A 19,499-nucleotide genomic window follows, 5' to 3' on the forward strand; every position below is an offset into this window, starting at 1 on the left:
CATTCATGGGCTGGGCTGAATCTGAAATTAGTGATGGTAATGCCAGGGTCCCCAAATTTCTTGCATGCACCTCAGTAGCTGAGACATACTGAGTCTTTGCACTGTTTCCCACTAAGGTCAACAAGCAAATCAAATTCAAGTCTTCAATTTGTTTGTTTTGTTGTGATCACCCTGGAAATTCTTCTCAGCCTTACTGTGACTAAAGCTCCATCCTTATTCCCAGTGCCTGCACACTCCTCCCTCCCCTCCCACCACGCACACCCAGCCCAAAAACTCCCAGCTCAGGTGCCATAACTACCTCAGGTGACATGGACTCGGGCCTATGCGCAGGGGAGCTCTCAGGGGAGGATACGTTCTAGAGGAGGGAAAAGCATCTAGTTATTCATCTACTTCAAAAGTCAAGAGGCAATTACAACGTACAAAAGCACACAGGTTTGCAATGGCTATTCTAAACAACTATCCCAAGAACTGGCCCCAGCCTGGACAGCATCACGGTTGGTTAAGTAGTTTCTAAAGCTTCCTGGAAGCACAGATAGGACTGGGTTACTGCATCTCATGATGCAACTTAGTACCTAAAACAGAGCATATGAATGTTAAGAAAAGCAGCAGCTAACTCTTTATATTTCTGATGCTGTCAGACAGACTTGGGACCAAGAAGTATAGAGAAAGACACTTAAGATTTTTAGTCTGAAAAAATGGGAGAGAAGAAAGTTTAGCCCAGAAAGTAAACTAAGATCCCCCAAAGACTAAAATGACCTTTCATAGACATATATTATAAAACAAACATGTCTCTTTCAATCTACTGTGGGCCACCTTTCCAGCTCAAGTCAAGAGAATAGGTGTGAGCAGCTTTATGAAATGTTGCATCATCTGAACACCTATCAGTGAAGGCAGTGTATGCATGTGATAGCACACTTAAGGGCTCTTCCCCTTCCATGCTACTGAGCAGGCCTAAAAGAGAAGCAGAGAGGCAAGATTCCCAGAGCTACGTTGTTAGAGAAATATAGCAGGAGTTACTGTTTTCTGCAAAGTAAAAAACCTCAGAAAACAGGAATCTCAGAAATTTCTTAACAAAAAGTTCTGACAAACTCCACAAAAAAAAGCAAAGGCATGTCATCATGCTTCTGGCTACTCTTACGAATATGGATGGGCCAAGCATCTTCTAAATTGTTTCCACTCTAAAAACATCACAAAACTGAGTCTAAAGAACCTCAATCTGTAAAAACCTGATAAACAGAGCTTCGGAAGCTTGTGGTGATACAAGTTTTCTAGAAATCAGTCAAGAAGGAAGTTTCTTAAAAGCCTTCAAAAAATGTATTTCCCAGCAAGACAAGATGGCAAGTCACAACTTCTACTTGCTTGAAGAAGTTTGTGAACTGATGGAAGAATTTTTCTGTTGCTCTCCCCCCACAGTGCCACAGGTTTATACTTGCAGTCACCCATTCAAACTCTGGTCCAGTGAGTTAAATTTTTTCAAGAGGAAAAAAGGTATAAGGGAAGTAAATTATAGATACCCAGTGAAATAAAGGCTAATTAACACTAAGGTGGGACAGGAAAGGAGTGATTAGATTGTGGAGGTTCATGGCAACACTGTCCTGATCTGCTGCCTCAACCACTGCAAGGGTAAGGATTGTTTCTAGTAAAGCTTTTCTTTCTGCATGAAACAGTCTTTCATCTCTCTCCTCAATGCTCCACAATCTTCCCTGCTAGAATCTACAGACCTGCCTCTCAAACAGCTTGCAAGAAAGGGGTCTCAACCAAAATAATCAAAGCACACGAAGCTGAAAGTATCACAAAGGAGTATCTGCCCTGTTGCAAAACAGAGGAGAGATTCCTGCAGGACTGTCAGTCCCTGGCATGGAGCAGGCCATCACTGCACCATATTTTTTTTAATGGTTCTAATGAGCAGAGTATGAGTAGCTGGCTTGAAGTCTTCCATGAGGTTTTTTAAATGAAAATATGCAATACTAAAAAATAAAATGAAACCTGCAAACAGCATGATCCCTATTCACAGAGTGGAGTGTCCTGACTTGATGAATACTGGTAACTCTCCCACAGAGTTTAGATCAGTAGAAACCACCTACACAGACTGCTCATTAATTCTGCTAATTTTTGCAGAAGGAAACTATCAAGAAATCCAAAGTATTAAGGCAATTTCCTTCACCCAGTCCACTTAAAGGAAACCAAAGAATATAGTGGAAGATGACATGAAGTACTGCTACCATATTCAGGGTTACTGAAAGCTGTTTGAGGAAAGAGGAGCCAAGGATGTCTTACAGCCTCTGAGAAATGGAGTACTTGTACTCTTTGGAAGTGGCAGGGATTGAAAACCCCATTGGCACAGAGATCTCTAGTGGGGGAGATGATTAAAGATCACTGAAAAACCTGAGAAGTTTAGGAGCTACTCTGCAGAAACAGAAAAAAAAAATAAGACTAATGTCTAAAAAGTAAGGGGAGGGGAGTCTAGCCTGTAGCAAAGTTTGACACTCCATAGAGCAGGAGATCTGTCCAGAAGTGAAGCAGAAGAGAAAGGCAGCAGTGCTCTTGAGGCTGAAACAGTGATGCTGCTCAGGAATACATACTCAAAAAGGAAGGTGTCCCTTGTGCCACCTCTGCTGCAATTATTGCTGCACTTTTCTTTTTAGCACAACCCAGTCCTGGGCAGATTTACCTCGAACTGTAGTGGAGTATTGCAGCGGCTGGCAGCCAGAGAGGGGATGGGTGAGAACATGATGCCGTAACCATTGCGAGTCTCCTCCTCGCCGGGCAGGGATGAGCAGGGTGTGGCCAGCTGTGGGCTCGCTGCGCCCGGGACCGAAGGGACGGGAGGCGGGGGGGTGACAGGAGACAGCGGCCGCAGCAACTTCTTCACGTTTTGCTCCATCAAGTAGCGAGACTTCCATTTCTTCAGGGGACTCAGCAAGTCTGAAACACAAACTGAGTTGAGGACACGGCTGAACTGTTGACCATGAGCAAATCACATGCTGTCTTCTTCCCCTTACTACCCAAAGAAGCCCAGGAATCTTCAATGCAACTACAAAAGACTCCTAAAAATGAAGTACCTCTGAATGATTTCTACATCAATGTCTAGATACTGGTAACAGAACAATACATAATCAGGAACATGCAGTGAACAAAGAAAGTAAATATTTCAACTAGGAGCAAGCACAAGAGGGAGCTAGGGGAAAGGAAGACAGGAAAGGTTAAAAAGAGGAGAGGAGAATAGAGGAAAGAGGTCAGAGGTCGTGTTATTCTCACAAACAAATCAGAGGCAGCTCAGTTATCATTACCTGAACCTAACAGTTCTCTATAGGCTACATCAATACAGCCCAAGCACATTTCCACTTTACACAAAGGATTAAAGCCTTTCCCTCAGACCTTCCTATCTTCAAAATATTAATATTTTTTTATGCTTAGTTTAGAAAAAAACCCAAACAAATCACCAGTAAATTCTACAGGTTAGGTCTTGCTTGAGATGTACATTTATTTGCTCTGGTGTTCTGATTATTTCCTATTCATCTAACTTTTCAATAATCAAATTTGTATTATCTGTGTGATGTCTAGCTTCCTGTCTGTCATCCTTGGAAAACTGAGACCTGATTGGGCTGATGTTCACTCTCTTTCTCTGTAAATTCAGACAAAATATTTAACCATTCTGATGCTTTATTCACAGATTTTAGCTTCTCCATCCTTGGGACTCAGTCATTTGTTTATTACACACATGCCTGTAAGACTGCTACAAAGTCTCCCTAAAGTCAGCAGGTATTTAGTTTTCCTTCTAACAGCATCTTGCTGAAAAGAGATGATCCTGGGCTCTCTTCTCTCTACCCCTTCCCTTCCTTCGGACAAGACATCCCAGAGCACTGAGATTGATAATGCAATGTTAAGTGATTATCTTTTTACAGGAAAATACTGAGAAACTTTACAGATGCTCAAGCTAGAATGGGTCTGCAGAAATTTGAACAAATGACAAAGCAACATTCTCACCGACCCATAAGCTGTGCCATCAGGTAGCAGGACACATTAAGATGTCACCTGTACAGCTGCCTTCGGTATCCAGCACCTTCCCCAGTCTGTCTCCAGGGCAGAAGCTGCCCTGATGGTGCTGAGCACTTACCTGTGTCATCTTTGCAGATGCTGGAGGAGCTGCTGTTCTCATTGCTTTGGTATAGACACTGGGTTCTGTTCTCTTGTGGAGCTGGTGAGGTCTGAGTCATCCCCTCTTCCAGGGCTTGTTTGATCCAGCGCTGAAACAGAAGGAGACTGCATAAACGTGAAACTCCTCGGGTACTTTCTCTGCAATCCTGCAGGATGCACTCCAACTCCTACACTTGTGTGGAGCAGGGCAGGCTGCTCAGAAGCCTGGTGTTACCTTGCTGGCGTGAGCTCAGGTGGGAGTGCGTTAGAACGACTGTCAGCGCTGAGCCCACCACCTACTGTGGGGCCCTTCCTGACATGGGTTCTGGGAGCAGCAATCATCAGCAGTAACAGAGATAAGTAAAGAGCTAATTATAAATATAAAAATGCAGGACAGGGGCACCTAAAACTATTAAAACAATAATAATTTAATAGGAAAGGGACACAAATATAATTAACTACCTACAACCACTGATTTTTGAAAAAAAATAGCTGTTTCCTGCCTTAGAGTGCAAATTTGAACAAAAAAAAAATCTAATTGAAATGCAGGCAGCAGTTTTCAAGGAGGGTAAACCAATAAAAGAATAATAAAAGCAAATCTTTTCTTCAGCTACTAATAAAAAAGGTAAGTAACAGTAGTCTTCTGAACATGGACAATTAAGAATGTTTCACATCTCACACAAGCGAACATGAACTGAAGCTGCAGCAAATCAGCTGCTGCAGTGGTTCTGCTGGCCCTGTATCTTGATACAAACTGACTCCTGATGGCAGGCAGGAGCCTTTGCTTATTGTACTATAAAGGTAACTGTCACAATATCAGGGAAAATACTCAGGTGATCCAGTGAAATTACAGCAAACTGTAGAAAAAAGCAAACAGCAATTTTTTCATTTGTGTAGTTTACCCAGGGGACTCACTTTACCAGAGTCTTTTTGTCCTAGAGAGGTTTAAAATTGTACTTTTACCTTTCAGCAATCCACAGTTCATCTGCATGCCAGCAATGTGTATCCTATTAGAGATACACGTGTGTGTCTTATGATTCCTCAAAGCTATCGTGAAAGTACATCACAAACTCAGTGGCCACAATCCTCAAAGTGAAAACTTCAATGCGAGGATGAAGAGCAGGTGACAGGATCTATTTTGATGGCCTTCACTATGTACAGCAGACGATTCTTCTCTGTTCAAATGTAACTCAAGGGATTCCACTGTGGCCGCCAGCAAAAGGGAGAAGTGCCAGCCAGTCTGGAGCACCTCTACCTCAAACGTGGCATCTGATCTGACAGCCAAGTCACTGCACAGTGTGTGATTAAGGTGAGAGCAGGTTACAGTTCAGTTTCCTTGCGAGGTTCAGACACTGCCATGCTTTGGATGCAAACTGACATCATCAGCTGAGTTTTTTGGCACAGTTCTCAGTAGTTTAAGGATGAGGCCTGCTGACAATCCAAGAAAATATGTGATCTATTTGAACAGCCTTTATAAATCAACCTCCTTGGCTGAGTAGTCAAAAGTAGACAAGACACAGATCAGGTCTTGAGAGAGTGTATCATCAAGTTCTAGACCATTTCTAGACCTAAGCTGGCTGAAAAGGAGACGTTTTCCCTGGGAGTTTTCTACACATTCCTGAATATGAGGAGCAGATTTCTACATCTTCAGACTGTTAAGTCATAAAACCACCAAATGCTAAAAAGCATTTTACAAGGAAAACCCAGAGATCTCCTACAAAATGGATGAAACCCCTCACTAGAACAGGTAACTATTATTTACATTCAAAAAGTAGAAATCTAACAAATTATTTCTGCAACATCTGTTTTGGACACAGCAACTTTCAGTACTTTATTAACTATTTAATGGAATAGGCACTGTATTTAAGTTTTCAGATTAAGAAACAAGAATGCTACATGACACCATTAATAATTTTCCTACTGAATTGGGAAATGGATAGGAAAAAACACAAGACAGCTAGCACAGGCTAGAACAATCACTTCTACAATTACAAGCTACAAAACTAATGGGTTGTTCTAACAAACATATTAGATCACAAACTGAACCTGAGTTTAAATCAACTTGTCAAAGAAAACCCAGTCATACTGGGATGCACAAAATGCATCCCAGTGTGACTGGGTTAGAAGACACAAAGCAATTTTTCTGCTTTGAAAATGTCCCAGCTGAAACACAACATCCAGTCTTGGACACCTTCAAGGAAGGTGTGGAAGTCATCCATAGTGAGACTAATCCACTCCCTGTCCAGCAGTGAGAATTATCATTCAACTAGAACAGAGTCAAATGCAGCAACAGATACGAAGACTGTTCCATGACAATAGTTTTCCCTCAATTTTGAGCTTTCTGGCTCAAAATTGTTGTACGGCTCAAAAAGTTGTACAGCAACTACCCCGAGCAAAGACTTCCAATTAACACTGCCAGCTTTGCTCTGGATGTTTCTCTCTTCCCTGGGGTTCAAAGAGACTGTTAAAGCTCAAAAGAAGCTCAAACCTTGCAGTTCTCAGCTGAAAGATGCATGAGGAGGTTGCCGAGGCACACAGAAACAGACGTGGTTGTCACACATCTATATACAAACCATGAAGAGCTTTAACTATGAAGGAAATACTGAAGAGACTGTTAGGGCACGACAACAAATTGGCTGAAGGTGGAAAACAGTAAAGTCTGAAGATTCTCTCTGGAAGAATACCCTCAAACACGGGAAGGCAAAGAAACCAGGACATGGTACCTGAAATCCACCAAGACAGGGAGAGCAGAAAAGATTTCTGTATAATTTTTCTCAGGTAATCACACAGGAATTGAAAGTCTCTGAGCAAAACCAACAGGCAACAGGGAAGATGGATTCCAACACAAATCTGGCTGAGTGAACTACTCTGCCTTCCCTGCAGATGGGCAAGACTGGCATTTCCTGGTAATCTCTGGAGGAACTAAATTCTTGGTTGAGCCGGGTTCAGGCTTCCTGCATGGCCTCAAGTATCTGCTGTAGATAGGCAGTCTGTGATGCCAAATGAAGAGCTGTGGACTTGTTCTTGTGAACAGGCAAACTCAAAGCTTTTAAACCACAAAGGCTGTCCAAAGACAATGGATCTTAACTGAGGTAGTGGATTCTTGAGGTCCTCTGCAACACTGTCCTATCCCCACAATGCCAATCATCCTCTGACTGTGAAAGTAGTAACACAAAACTTTCTAAGGGAAGCAATCAACACTTTGAATTGTGTATGCTGGATAATAAACAGCCACTGCAGATCCAAAAGTACATGTTTCTAAATGGGCAGTCACAGAACAGTTGTTCTACCATGGCAAAAGGCAAGGATGAAAACTGAACTCTGGCAAGGAGATCAGCAGTCATAGCCTGGACACTGCATCAACACATTAGCTCAGGAAATAAACTCCAAAAGGATACAACTTTACAAGGGGGCCAGTAAGATGAGTATACATCGTGTAAAGGTAAGACTCGAGCAAACATACCTTCTTACAGGAGCTGTAAATGCCATCCAACAGAAAAGGCCTTCGACGTCTCTCGGGGTTGAAGGGCGAACCAAAGCGAATGTAGTGTTTAGGTGTGGTACAAATCAGCGGGGAGTGCACGAGACCTGGCAACATATTTAGGGTAGTTGCCAAAACTGTTGGGTCTGTAGTAATGCGCAGAGGACACTCAATTGGACACTCCTGCTTTTCTGCCTTGTCGTTCAGCCATTCGGTGACAAGGTACTGAAGGAGGAAACACATGTGTCAGTGCAACCAGCACAGGAGAAGAAAGGCAATGTGGCACAAAGGTGTATGGGAAGCAATGCCCAGGTCAGCCCACAACCTAAAACTCCCTTCTCTTCAACAGGAAGGACTTCCTATGTCAAACCCAATTCTCACCTGTTGGAGACAGAACCCAGTGTCACAGATGTAGCTCAATTTTATGCTCCATTCATCTTCTTAGAAGATTCTCCAAAAACTTGATCACCCTGTTCAAAACTAGCTTCTAGACACAAAACTAAATGTATTAATAGCTAGTTTATGCCCAGTATGTGGCAGCTGCCTGCTAGCTTCTGCAATTTTTCCTCCTTTTCAACTTTATTCTAGCTTGTACAGTTGCAGTCACATTCCTTCTTGGTCTTCAATTCTAAGCTAAAAGTTAACCTCTTTGGTGCATCCTAAATGAACACCTGCCATCCAAACCTTGAGCACTTGACTGTATTTACCTTTTTTGTTTTGGGGTACTTTACTGCAGCTCGATTAGACTGGGATCCTGTAGCCAGGATAGCAGTTGGATCAGATCCTGTCAACTGTCTGCCTTCTCCTGGCCCTTCCACATTGCTGACATCTGTTGTGGTTACCAAGCTGGCAGTGCTTCCTTCCTCTGGGACAGCCTGTGTGAGTTCAGCTTGCTGGGAATTGGCTTGTTTCTGCCTTCTCAGTCTTTGTGCTGAACTGGTCCGGTATCGAGAGAAGCGACTTTTTGGTCGGGGCCTGGAGGGTTTTGCTGGAGCTGGCTTAGTCACTGTTTTTTCGGGGACAGCATCCTACAAAATAAACTGTCATTAGTCTGAGCACCTCTAAGAATATTCCTTTTCTCTGCATACAGGTTTGAGAATTGAGATTTATTTATTGACACTACCTGACTCTCAAAATCTTGTTGGACTCTGTGCTGGTTCATAAGATGGCTTGGGGACCCTTCAACACTGGCACATTATCGTTTTGTCTTCTGCATTCTTAAAGGACAGAACATGGGTCTTTAGGAAGAAAGCAGCAATCGGAAACTTGCTGCTTGTCTCAAGGTAACTGCTCTTACTCCTGACCTGAGCTGACATGAAGCACTCCAGGGAAGTGTCTGAGCCCTGCCCTAAAACGGGAACACATGCATCCAAAGTAGACTGGGTTAAAAAAAACCCAAACAAAAAGAACAGAACTTTCCATCACTGCACTTATGCATCCAACTTGAGCTCACACCAGTACAAAAGGGGTTCACCTGGAGCAGGAGCTGGGCTTCTTCAGCCCAGAGAGGACTGAGTGGGATGTAACAGCAGTCTTCCTACAAATAGCCTGAAGCCACTAAGAAGATGCAGTGGTGCATCAATGGACATACACTGAAATGAGAGGTTCAGACTGGATACACAACCATTTTTTTTCAGCCTAACAACCATGAAATGCAAGAGATGCAATCTCCATCCTTGGAGGTTTTTAAGAGTAGACTGGGTAAAACACTGGCCAGCCTGGCCTAGCTTTAGAGCTGTCCCTCCCTAACTCAGAATGGACTAGACAGCCCACAAAGCTCCTCCCCACCTGAACGATCTTATGATCAGAAATGCTGCAACTGAGCTTTGTACAAGATAGCAAACAGTTCTATCTTTGTCTTACCGCTACTTGTGAGGATCGTCGTGTGTTCACCCCAGTACTGCTCGTACTGTTAGAAACAGGAGGAGGAGGAGGAGGAGGAGGAGAAGGAGGAGGAGGAGGAGGAGGAGGAGCACTCAGTGCTGAACTTCCATCTTCTGTTTCAGGAGTCTCTGCTTTTACTTCTTCCAGCTCAGGAGCTTCAGAATTGACATTGATTTCAGCATCAGTGCTGTTACGGTCTGACGGTTGCTCTCGTCTCCTCTTTCTCTTTTCTAAGTTCTCAAACATGTGCATGATGGCTTCTACCTTCCTGTCTTCCCGGGACTACAACACAAGGGTAAATTGAGGTAAGCATGGTGAATTATGCATATAAACAAGTCAAGAACAGATATGGGAAGCAGCACAAAGAGAACAACTGCCAAACAACAATGACAAAAGCCAGACAGAGGACAGAGAGAAGCAGTTCTTATCAGTTATTTGCATTTTTCAATATGGCAAATTTCCCAGAATAACAACATAATCATGTGTTTGTAGCACAAGTAGAAGAACTCGACTTTGTTCTTAAATAGGACCACTTAGATACTACTGAGTTATATTTATAAAGCAGCCACAAGGAAATGCATAATTTTGAAAAATTAAAAACTGTAAGAAAGCATAAGTAGAGTGAAGAGATGACTTGGAAACAAATAGAGTTATTTGCAAATGACCAAATGTTAGAACCAAACAGAAGCCAGGGGCAATAGAAGTACATGATTCAGTAATTTGCAGCACACAAACTGATTAAAATGTTCAGATTCATTCTTTTCACAGCAAGAATGTCAGAAGATGAACCAGCTCAAAAATAAACGCTCTGGTCTAAGCAGCTTACAGTGGATAAGAAAATCAGAACATGGAGAGAATAGAGAGGCAAAACAAGTCAATTTATTAGGTAAACAGAAAGGACAGGAAATCTTATCACCTGGCTATATCAGAAATAATTGCTAATTATGCATATAAAAAGCCCAGAAGTACAATAATATTGCAGTGACTGGCAAGAATCAAGTGGGTTTTAGGAAGGGGGTCAAGTGTCTTCTGAGATTTATCATGATGAAAGTATTTTGGAGCCCACAGCCTGGCCTTTACAGTTTTCTATTAAAAATATTACACACACATACACAAACACACACACAAACAGAGACTGAGGAAACTATAGATATGGGTATTTACCTGATGCCCAGTATAGAAAACTGAATCGCATTAAAGCAGATTAACTGCTGCAACCTACAGGAACAGGGCTTACAGGCTGACGGGAAACTAACACTTCACTTAGGCTTACTGAACTATTCTGTCCCAAAAAGAGATCAGCCTCTCTGCATTAAAATGAAATCTTCCCTCCAAGCTTTAAGGCCAATCTGATGGATGACTGCTGTCATTCAAATTTCAGTGGAAACTGACTGCTTCATCTCATCTGTTCTAAAAAATCCATCAGTTAACCCAAGGATCTCTCTGCCGGATGGCCCTTGGCTCTCCAAGTTGCTGCACTATCTAAACATTTAAAGCATTCTCAGGAAATGCACACTTGGCAGATCCATATCCCTCATTAGAGGAAGAAAGGTGATTACGATATTGGTGAGCAAAGAAAAACAGCTAATTCCTAGCTTCAATACATTTGCTGGCTGGTAAAAGAACAGGAGCAATTTCTCTGTTTTTCTTCCTTGGGTTTTTGGTTGCTTGATTGCTTTAATTGTGTATTTGCATTTTTGTTTGGATTTTTCTCTTGTTTATTTAAATTAATGAATTAAGAGCCAGAACAGCTCCATTCACATGCATAAAACATTCCAATCCAGGCAGCAATCCCAGGAGCCATAAGCAACACAAGCAAAAAACCACCAGGTCTACTCAGTAAAGATGAAGGCTAAAGGATTGTTATTATCAAAGATCCCAGAACACTAAGATATATTTTGATCAAGAAGACTGCTTAAGATGACAGTAATTTGGAAACACAAAGATTTCCTAAGTGCCAATAGTATTGGTGGTGGTCTACCCTCTCACTAACTTTTGCAACTTGATCCTATCCTTGTCCCCATAAGGCAACATGTTTATGAAACCGTACACTTAGCAGATACCTGTTTACAAATCTAAGCCAGCAAAAACAATCAAGTTTTATGAAAAATCAGGTTCTGGTTCATGGTATGATCGCATCAAAGATATCCCTGTTCACTGAGCGGAGTAGGACTATGTGACCTTTGACAGTCCCTTCCAACTCAAACTATGCTATGGCTATATACAGTGCCATAAATTCTTGTACTGGCAATAAGGAAGGGCAGTATGAACATAAAAAAAGGTCCAATTACCTTTTTGGAATCTGCTGCTGATGGTTTTGCTAAAGGTGTGTTTTAGACTATAGAACACCCCTGACAGTAAAATCTTTCAATCTATAGTGTATCTCCTAATCTGCAGCAGCCTAACATAAATCCTGTGATTTGAAGTCAACCAAACCTGGGTGGGTTTTTTTTGCCTCCTTTTTTTTTCCTGCTGTTGTTAATCAAATTACTGAAGATCACTAACAGATGGGATTTGTTAGAACAAGTGAAATAACCAACTGGATCTGATGATCACTACATGAAGCAAGTCCTAAAGAGCGTGATACCCAGACAGAGAGAGGTACTTGCCCGTCTGCTGTGGACCAAAGCTCCCTGTTCATCTACAGACTCCTCTTTCTCCCCTTCTTGTTTCTCCTCCTTCTCTGGTACCTGAGAGAGAGACGTAGATTTAGTAACCCAGTACTGTTTCAAAGTTACTGAGATTTCTGTGGTAGTTTAAGGTGCTAAAGGTTAAAAACAAGGCTTCTTGCAGTTTCTGTTCTGAAGACTGCAATGCTATTGGATCAGACTCCTGCAGCACTGAATAGTAACATATATAACAAGGCGACAGAGATTTTACCTCATTGTCACTGACTGCTGCAGGTCCCTCAGGAACTTCCTCAGTTTGCTGACTGCTGTTTTCGTCCGACGCAATGCTCTGCTGTTCCATTTCTAGCTCCTTTCGACGGGCCTTTCGCCGGCGTGTTTCTGCCCCAATCAGTGTGCCTAAAACAGGTGGAGGTAGGTGTTCTGCAGCATTTGGGCTACGTTTCTGCACAGGGCAATTCCGGTTCCCCTTGTGACACGCACAGTCCACTTTATAATTGCTGCTCCAAAACACAAACATAATTTGTGTCACTCTTCATTTCTCAACCCCTGCACAGAGACATTCAATACATCTCCTACTAAACATCTCACCACGTGCCAAAGCAAGGACTGCAGGCTACCTTATGGCCTCTATTGTAGAATATGCCAGCAGAACTGGACAGAATAGCCGGGAAATGCAATTCAGTAGAAAACGGAGCAATATGTAGAATGCGAGGAAAGGGCTGGAGGAAGATGTCCAGTCCAGGAGGGCAGTGGAGAGCTCCTGGGCGAGGTGAAGGACTCACCAGATGTTGTACTCATAGTCAAAGGCGATGGTAACCTCTGTGTCCTTGGCAATGGTGGCAACAGCATAGATGCACAGGTGGATCATCCCATCAGCAATCACATGACGAACCTTAGTAAACAAAGTAGAAAGAAACTGACGTCCCCACAGGCTGCATTTCCGACTTCCAAGATGGAAGCCTCCTTTTGCAAAGTAGTTCCTATTCTACTCTATGAATAATTATCCCAAATGCTTCATAGGGAAAATTCTGGTTTGCTGCTCTTCTCTCATACTGTCCTTTTCCACTTACAACTGCTACCAGCTGCTTACTCTCAGTATCTTTGTGCAGCCAAAGGAAGGACATAAAAGAAATCTTTCTCTTCCAAAAAAACTTCCCTCATGTTCCCATACTGTCTCATATTCCAAGTTAAACCATCAAACAAGCAAGAGACACAGAGAATTTGCCACATTTTAAATTAGGGAAAGCACTAAGCTTATGTGAAACATGTATTTGCAATTACAGTGATGATGAAGAAAGAATTTACCTCTGCGTTTGGAGTGCAAGACCGCCTGATGAACCTGGCATCGTTACCAAAGGTGCGGGCATCAACACACATCTCAACGCCATTGAACTTGGAGTAGAACAGCACAAAGGGATATGGCCTGGAGAAGCAACAGAACATCTCAATCCCAAAAATACCCAATTTCCACAGCACTGTTGTTAACAGGTATCCCTCACTTCACTGGAAGCACTATTGCTCTGGGGGCTTATGTACTTCCAACAATTTAAAAGATGTATTTCAGAGGGTTTGGTCCATAAGCAGAGCATCAAGCTGAGGTGATATATTTGATTTCCCATTTCTACAGAAGGCACAGCTGACAGGACCCTGTAAGTGAGCACTATCCCATAGAGACACCAGTCTCCCTGTGCCATGATGCTCTCATACCAATCATTTCATAGTACTCTTACTTTTTGAAGAAATGCCCATTGACCTCGAATTGCTGCCGTAACATAACTTTCCCTCGATACTCAATTATAAGGGTATCTAGTGCCAAGTCTCTTGCTGCCCTCAGGATCTTCCGGTGCTTCTGAACCCGAGTCACCCTTCCCAGCTGCAGCTGTAATAAAAACCAGAGCAAAAGAGGAAAATTTGAACCAAGGGCCTCTAACTCATGAAGAATATTTTACCTACATAAAAAGAAGAAATATTCTAATAGCAACACACAGAAACTCTGCCAGTTGAATATACTGTTCATTTTGTAACAATTTAGTAATGACCAATAACCTTGATAATACTTATTAAAATCAAACAGTATTTATTTCTTTCCTTCAAATCTATTATACCGAATAGTTCAGTCTTGCAGCTAGGAGGCATAACCAGATCTGTCACTTGCTACTAACTGGGAATTGCTTTGCAATTATGGCCACTTTCACAGCCAGAATAATTCAGATCTTCCCTAAATTATGGGTTGTCACGCATTCAGAGGAAAAAATGCAAGCTTTTCCTTCTGCAGAGTACAGTAAATTCCAGCAAACAGGCCAAAGACTTAAGTTGGCAATTTCCATCTCCATCCAGAAACTTCTCTACATATCTCTGCTCAGCTAGTGCTGTTTATTTTTTATTTTTTTTTAATGTGAGGAAATAAATTTTTAATGAAGTAGTGACAGTTTGTTAAAACGTATGTTAAAGTCTACTGCTCTATTACAATGGATTTTCACAACAATGTGTCTTGACAGCATGAAACCACAACATTCTTTCAGTACAGACATCCAAATATGACATTATTTTATGGAATACTGGAAGGGATATCATGAGCACTAGAGTATAGAACAACTTATTCCATAAAAAAAAAAAACCCAAACTTTTCTTACTTAACAGATTAACCTCTCTGCAAGTAAAGATTATGTGAAGATGACTGGCTGCCTCACCACCAGTGCTGTGCCTGTTCCTTCCTAAGCATTCTATTCACTGCTCATTAGGGCCAAGTTTTGATACTTTTCCGGAGTGAATTAAAGCATAAGTGTTCTGACTTCAGTAACAATGACAGTCATGTACCTAAATTAGGAGTAAACCACAAAATTTTACTGAAAACAAGTTCCCAACTTTTCCTGAGGGAACTCTCATTAGAAGCAGCTACTGAGCACTCTGCTGAAATGGATAAAAATTAGTTTAAGGGGCTCAGCCTGAATAATGACAGAACACACAACATTTTAACCTTGTGGAAATAGAAGTTCATGTCTTAAGGCAGCACTCAAGCATTGGGAACCCACCAAAACCCTCATAACTGAGCACATGAAAATACTGAACCAGAGATCTTTTAAACCCTTTTTCCTGTGATCTTGTATGTCCTCTGTATAAAACTTCCTCAGGAAAATTACTTTTGTTAATAATAATAATTTAGTTAAGACATTATACTGTAGATCTTGGATGGGTTAGTAAAGTAAGATCTGTTTGCTCACTTCTCTCACTGCAGGAAAAAGACAGCTTTACAAAAATATTAATTTAAAACCTATTCAGATGGGAGTAATGGTCCAGAGCTCCTCTTGAGGTACAATCCAGTGCTACATTTGCCATGCCTATGAGGTTTATCTGTCTTATACCACTCTATCTTCCAGCAATTGGGAAAACCTGGATAGGTACTGGAGACTGAAAAGCCTTGCAGGGTGTTCCTCCCTTCAGGTCTTGGGTCCTGACAGAAGGTCACAGAGGATTCCCCAAGTCCATTCAAGTGGCATAACAGAAACATGTTATTTCCAGACTAAGACGCCGCAGTGTTGGTCCTGATTTCTAATCAACAAACCCACAATAGGAGTGAACTGTAGGACGAAACTGTTTACCCTAAATGGAGTAGTGGATAAAATACTTTCAGTACTTTGTACTATCCAACAGTGGCAACAAAGAATAAATAAATGGGACCAGATTTCCTAGTGTATTACAGGAGATAAGAAAAAAAGTGTCTGAAGTTATTAGATTAACTAGGACCCAGTGTGTACCCAGTTGAATAATTCCGTTCCTTTACTATCACCGATTTGTTTTTTATACTTTCTCATCTAAGCTGGCCCTACACAGAGGGTTGGACCAGATGACATTCAGTGGTTCCTCCCCACCTAAACTGTTCTACTACTCTAAGAGTATAATGAGATCATATCTTTCAGAGATGCAAGTTTATGTCTGGTAGCCTTCACTCTCACCTTTGCCCCATGACTGAGTTGTATTACTCTTCACCTCATGCCATAAAACAGCTTGGAGAATATAGGTGGGATAAGGTGGGGTGATCAGAGGAGAAAGTCCCTGCAGGAAAGAGAGGCTCTGCATCTGTAGAACTTATTTATCTGAGTTTGGTGAAACAGGAATGATCTCACAGCTCTTCTGGTAAGACACAGCTCAGCTTGTTTTCATTCTCTGAATATAGAAATATGAAGCAGATTAGCTGCCATGCTTTCATGTGTGAAAAGAACAAATGGTTTTATTCATGTCACAGGCTAGGGACTGCTGACTGCTAATCAGCCAAAACTGTTCTGATATGTTTGCAGAGCAACATCTGCATAATTCTCAGTGGCTTTATTTTATAAAGGCCCTTTTGCTCTTCACTTCAGAGTGTGAAATCAGTCAGGGGTTTGAGCTCAAGTCAGCAATTATCAGAGGCAACAAAGGGCAAATACTAACCCTGGGTTTGGTTTGGCAACAACAGTCAGCAAAGTGATTCATAGCTTTCAGTTGGTCGAGCAACCAGTAGCCAGGACTAAGATGATTTTATTCATAACACCAAACAGCTTTGTATTTTCACAACTTTGCATCATGAGGACAGCTGAGAACTGGTTTATCATAAAATCACAGAATCATTTAGCTTAGAAAAGCCCTCTAAGATCGGGTTCAACCCACCACTGTCCAGTCTATCGCTAACCCATATCCCTCAGTGCCACATCAACAACTATTTCAAATACCTCCATGAATACTGACTCCACCACTTCCCCAAGCAGCCTGTTCCAGTTTGGTAAACCTTCTGGTAAAGAAAAAAAATTCCTAATACCTAATGTAAACCTCCCCTGGTGCAACTTGAGACCATTTCCTCTTATCTTACCCAAAACATCCCAATGAACAAAATCCCATATGCTCCATGTATAGCTCTTAACCCATCTTTCTCTACTCTTCCTGGTTTGAGGAAGCTTTTAGGTCACATCTCATACTTGCATCACTCTTAACCTAAGTCAAATGACTCTCTGAACTATGAAGAGTTTGCAGGGTGTATAAAACATTACTTTTATTCCTTACTCCTCTCTCCAGAGTCTTCAGGGCCAAAGAGAGCAGCAACAATATTTCTACACAGCTGGGAAATGTATATTGGCACAGCCTCCTGATTTTTTTCTAGCTCAAAGTACCTATTTTCCCTATCTCACAGAATAGCTATTTTTGTGTTCGATAATGATACCTAGTTAATAGACAACTGATGCAAACCAAGAAACCTTCTCAGTTTGAAGGCAGATGAGATAAATGAGTGGAAACAAAAATAGAATGCAGTGCACGAGAGCACGTGCTCCACACCTATGCAGGTGTCCTCCTCACAACACTCCACAGCCACCTCCTGAGCAGAGACAACAGGACACAGGAGCTGACAAGCCACAACACAGGACAACCACCTGGTTTTTCCTCAGTGTCCAAGAGAACCTACAAAGTCACAAAGTCACAAAGTCCCCTGACACCATCCCAGCATGTGCAATGACAAGAACCTACCAGTACTTGTCACTGTTTACAGTAACTACAGCTCACTATGAAGCTTTGCAAGTTTCTATTTTTTTGTTTCTTTTGCATGTATCACATTTGGAGTCTTCTGATTTGGAATGCTGGCAACATTTTCCAATGGGAAAACCTATGTCTGTACTGGGAAGAGAGAGGTTGAGAGAGCATGACAAGAACAAGCACATTTATGTATGGTATATTTTAGGGTCCTTTGTCGTGCCTTACATGTATCAAGAAACACAGCATGTGTTTTATTACTTACTACTTAAGAGTTCTCCAAAAACCCATGTGAGGTAGACAGAATTGGTTACATTTAGTTTTAAAAAATATTAAGATTTCTAGAGAAGTAGAACATTTTCTTCCCTGCCTTTCCTCAGCTGCTCTCTTTAGAAAGGCTACTCACATAGCCTGCATGTAGTGTTTTCTCCCCAACCCCTCCCCAGTAAATCTTATTTATTGCAGAACCAGAGGGAAGAATGGAAGAAAGTTTGGACCAAAGTCCTCCTTCTGCACTCTCCCTTACCGGCAATATCTGTGCTCTGCCTGAAGTGCTTCACCTGCATGAAAGCAGAGGGAAAGGTGGGAGGGAACACATGGACTTCACTGAGTGAGTCAGCTGATATAAACAAGAATGATTCAAGCACAAACATATACCTGATATTCAGGTTTCTGACTTTGCTCCCTTTACACAGAAGAAGTGCCTCACTTCTCTTTTGGAGCCCACACTTTTGGATGCAACTATCTCCATTCTCCTGGACAAAGAAGGCCCAGAAAAGCCTGAATTTTGTTGGAGTGCTGTGCTCCATTCAGTAAAGCACAGGTAAAATGAAACCCCAGCTAAGAGGAACGTGAAATGAGGAGGACATACACCACACAAACACATTGTTTTCCTGTTTCTGCTTGTTTACATGCACTCCATAAAGATGGCAAAACACTAACACTGCTAGAAAGTTAGGGAGAGATCAGTTTCCTAAAATCAGTTGTAGTTGTGCAGTATTTAGAAGTAACAAGAGTCCAAATAATCCAAAATACTGAAATAGTTCTTTTAAATAGCCTTCCACATAACATGAGTCAAGAAATAAAAAAATAAATAAAGTAGACTGGAAAATTCAGGTGGAAAGCAGGAAATTTCCTATCTCCAGCAAGTGACAGATCTGGTTTGCCTCAGGCTGTTCAGTGACCAAAGTATTTATGGTAAAATACCTGTTAACCACACCACAGAAATGTGCAAAATATCCCCAACGTAGCAACACTGATTTGGTCTAATGCAAATATTTGTGAATCTCTCTCTGTACTGACATAATTTCTGATTCACTGTGTATCAAACCTATGCCTGCTGGTCTGAGCTACCATACTGCTCACCCATGCCCTACTCCACCTCTGTCCTGCCTGTTCTTACCTGCATCTGGGACCCAATAACAGTATTATTGCAGGCCAACTCTGTTTTATTGATTGTGTCCAGCATAGCAGTTTTTCCCACATAGTCTTTATTTGAGTTTAGATGACGCTCCAGCAAGTTCTGCACATCAGCACTGTACTGGTTCGTGAAGGCTTCCTCGTACTGGTCCGTCCAGAGGCGTATCCGATTCTCCCACCCTTCAGCTGTGTTTTCATCCAAGGCATGTGCTTCAGAAGGGGAATTCTGCACCAAACAGCAAAGAATGAATGGATAATACACAGCAGGAAAACCTATCCACAGTGCTCCAAGCACATGAATAAGCTACAAAAAAAGGCAAATCTGTTCCAAGCTATGTAAGTGCTGGTTATGAGGACCCATTTTCCAGCATCTGCACCCTCCAGAACAGGGTACAACAGTGTCACTTAGAAATCTACTGAGATTTCTGTGCAGAACTAAGGCCTCTTGAAAG

General features: G+C 41.9%; 1 protein-coding gene across 3 annotated transcripts in view; it reads right to left on the reverse strand.

Moving 5' to 3' along the window:
- Positions 1-19,499, reverse strand: part of SETD5 (SET domain containing 5) — a 66,179-nt gene that overhangs the window by 11,882 nt on the left and 34,798 nt on the right. For all 3 annotated transcript variants that reach the window (XM_086846024.1, XM_086846021.1, XM_086846022.1), the window contains exons 8-19: positions 19,031-19,273; positions 13,863-14,011; positions 13,438-13,555; positions 12,915-13,024; positions 12,383-12,629; positions 12,112-12,192; positions 9,482-9,784; positions 8,326-8,646; positions 7,601-7,843; positions 4,118-4,247; positions 2,672-2,925; positions 299-355 (exon numbers count right to left, since the gene is read on the reverse strand). In XM_086846024.1, the coding sequence (XP_086702150.1) occupies positions 299-355; positions 2,672-2,925; positions 4,118-4,247; positions 7,601-7,843; positions 8,326-8,646; positions 9,482-9,784; positions 12,112-12,192; positions 12,383-12,629; positions 12,915-13,024; positions 13,438-13,555; positions 13,863-14,011; positions 19,031-19,273 (2,256 nt within the window). The remainder of the gene's footprint in view (positions 1-298; positions 356-2,671; positions 2,926-4,117; positions 4,248-7,600; positions 7,844-8,325; positions 8,647-9,481; positions 9,785-12,111; positions 12,193-12,382; positions 12,630-12,914; positions 13,025-13,437; positions 13,556-13,862; positions 14,012-19,030; positions 19,274-19,499) is intronic.

The sequence above is a fragment of the Cyanistes caeruleus genome, chromosome 11 (genome assembly GCF_971803275.1).
Source record: "Cyanistes caeruleus chromosome 11, bCyaCae1.hap1.1, whole genome shotgun sequence".
Lineage (NCBI taxonomy): Eukaryota > Metazoa > Chordata > Aves > Passeriformes > Paridae > Cyanistes > Cyanistes caeruleus.